Source organism: Dermacentor silvarum, chromosome 3, assembly GCF_013339745.2.
Source record: "Dermacentor silvarum isolate Dsil-2018 chromosome 3, BIME_Dsil_1.4, whole genome shotgun sequence".
NCBI lineage: Eukaryota > Metazoa > Arthropoda > Arachnida > Ixodida > Ixodidae > Dermacentor > Dermacentor silvarum.
This window is the reverse complement of record NC_051156.1, coordinates 146235337-146236685: the sequence shown is the minus strand read 5'-3', so window position 1 is coordinate 146236685 and position 1349 is coordinate 146235337. Positions and strand designations below refer to the sequence as shown.

General features: G+C 36.5%; 1 protein-coding gene across 1 annotated transcript in view; it reads right to left on the bottom strand.

Annotated features, from left to right (window-relative positions):
- Positions 1 to 233: 233 nt before the first annotated feature.
- Positions 234 to 1349, bottom strand: part of LOC119444865 (ice-structuring glycoprotein) — a 10124-nt gene continuing 9008 nt past the window's right edge. Inside the window, exon 4 of the mRNA XM_037709207.1 lies at positions 234 to 238. Coding sequence (XP_037565135.1) covers positions 234 to 238 — 5 coding nt within the window. The remainder of the gene's footprint in view (positions 239 to 1349) is intronic.

Sequence of the window (1349 nt, the reverse complement as noted above, 5' to 3'; positions counted from 1 at the left end):
AGTTTGAACTTAAAAGGACAGTGTTGTCCACGAAGTGCGTAATCAACTGCTTAAAAATGAAAAGTTCCAGTACCGTACCACAAGTTCTTAAAAATGGAAACATGCCTGTATTTGGCAACGGAAAGCTTACCACCTTATTTTAAAATAGGAATCACCTTGGCCAGCTTCCAATCAGCAAGCAGCTTTACGTTGAGTAAGCTTAAATTAAATATAGCATACATATATTTGGAGCATCATCCTGCGAGTATGGAAAGAAATTAATTGGGAATATCGTCTGGTCCAGAAGAAAACTGCTTCATGATCAGGTTGCTCCTACAGTCTCAAACATAAATCTGGCTCCCTGATTGCGTCGAAAACAAAGTTAAGGTCTAGATAAGAATTGGTGTTATCAGTCATTCGTGTTGACATGTACGCAATTTGTTTCAAATTGAAAGAAAAAGAAATATTTACAGCAAGGAATCACCGCATTCAAACATTAAAAATTTAAATTAAATTACGGGGTTTCACGTGACAAACTCGAATCTGATTATGAGGCACGCCACAGTGGGCGACTCCGGAATAATTTATATCACCTGGGGTTCGTGCATCTAAATCTAAGTGCATGGGTGTATTCGCATTTCGCGCCCATTTAAATGCTGCCGCCATGGCCGGGATTTGACGTTAAAGTTTATTTTTTTCTTTGTTACAGAAAGAGGAACAAGAGCTAAAGGCCTATGTGGGCTGACAGAGGCTCTTGCTCCTAAGCGCGTTCAGGCAAACATATTCAAAACAAATACAACACAAAAAACGAGTGAGTACAATGTAGAAAACACAAATAATCAAGATAGATTATACAATTATTACATGAATATACATTCTATGCTTGAAAAGAAATTATTGGTATGTACTTTCACATTACAGTGCAGATAGAAACATACGTATACAGTGCATAACATAATGTTAGTGCAATAGCATTTTATTATAGTGAATTTGAGAATGTAAGAGAAAGGTTTTTATACATTCTTTAAAATGGGGTGCATAAAAATCAATTTTTGTTCAACGATGTTTAGTAGCTTAGGTATTTGATAGTTTAGATCCTGCCGTCCATAGTTAGCGCGCGTGAATGGTGCTGTTCTTATTTGATTGCGTAATGGGTATCGAGGATGAGAAATGGGTAGGCTGACAACATGGAGTCTGTGTTTTTATATGTAAGAGTAATCTATAATAGAAAATTTGATTTGGCTCGGATCAATGAATGTTTGTTGAAAGAGATTGTGTGTGGGTAAGTCTCGCAGCCTGCTATGATAGTTTTCAAAAATTCGGACTACTCGTTTTTGCAAGTTTATTAACTTCTCATAGTTTTTTCCCTC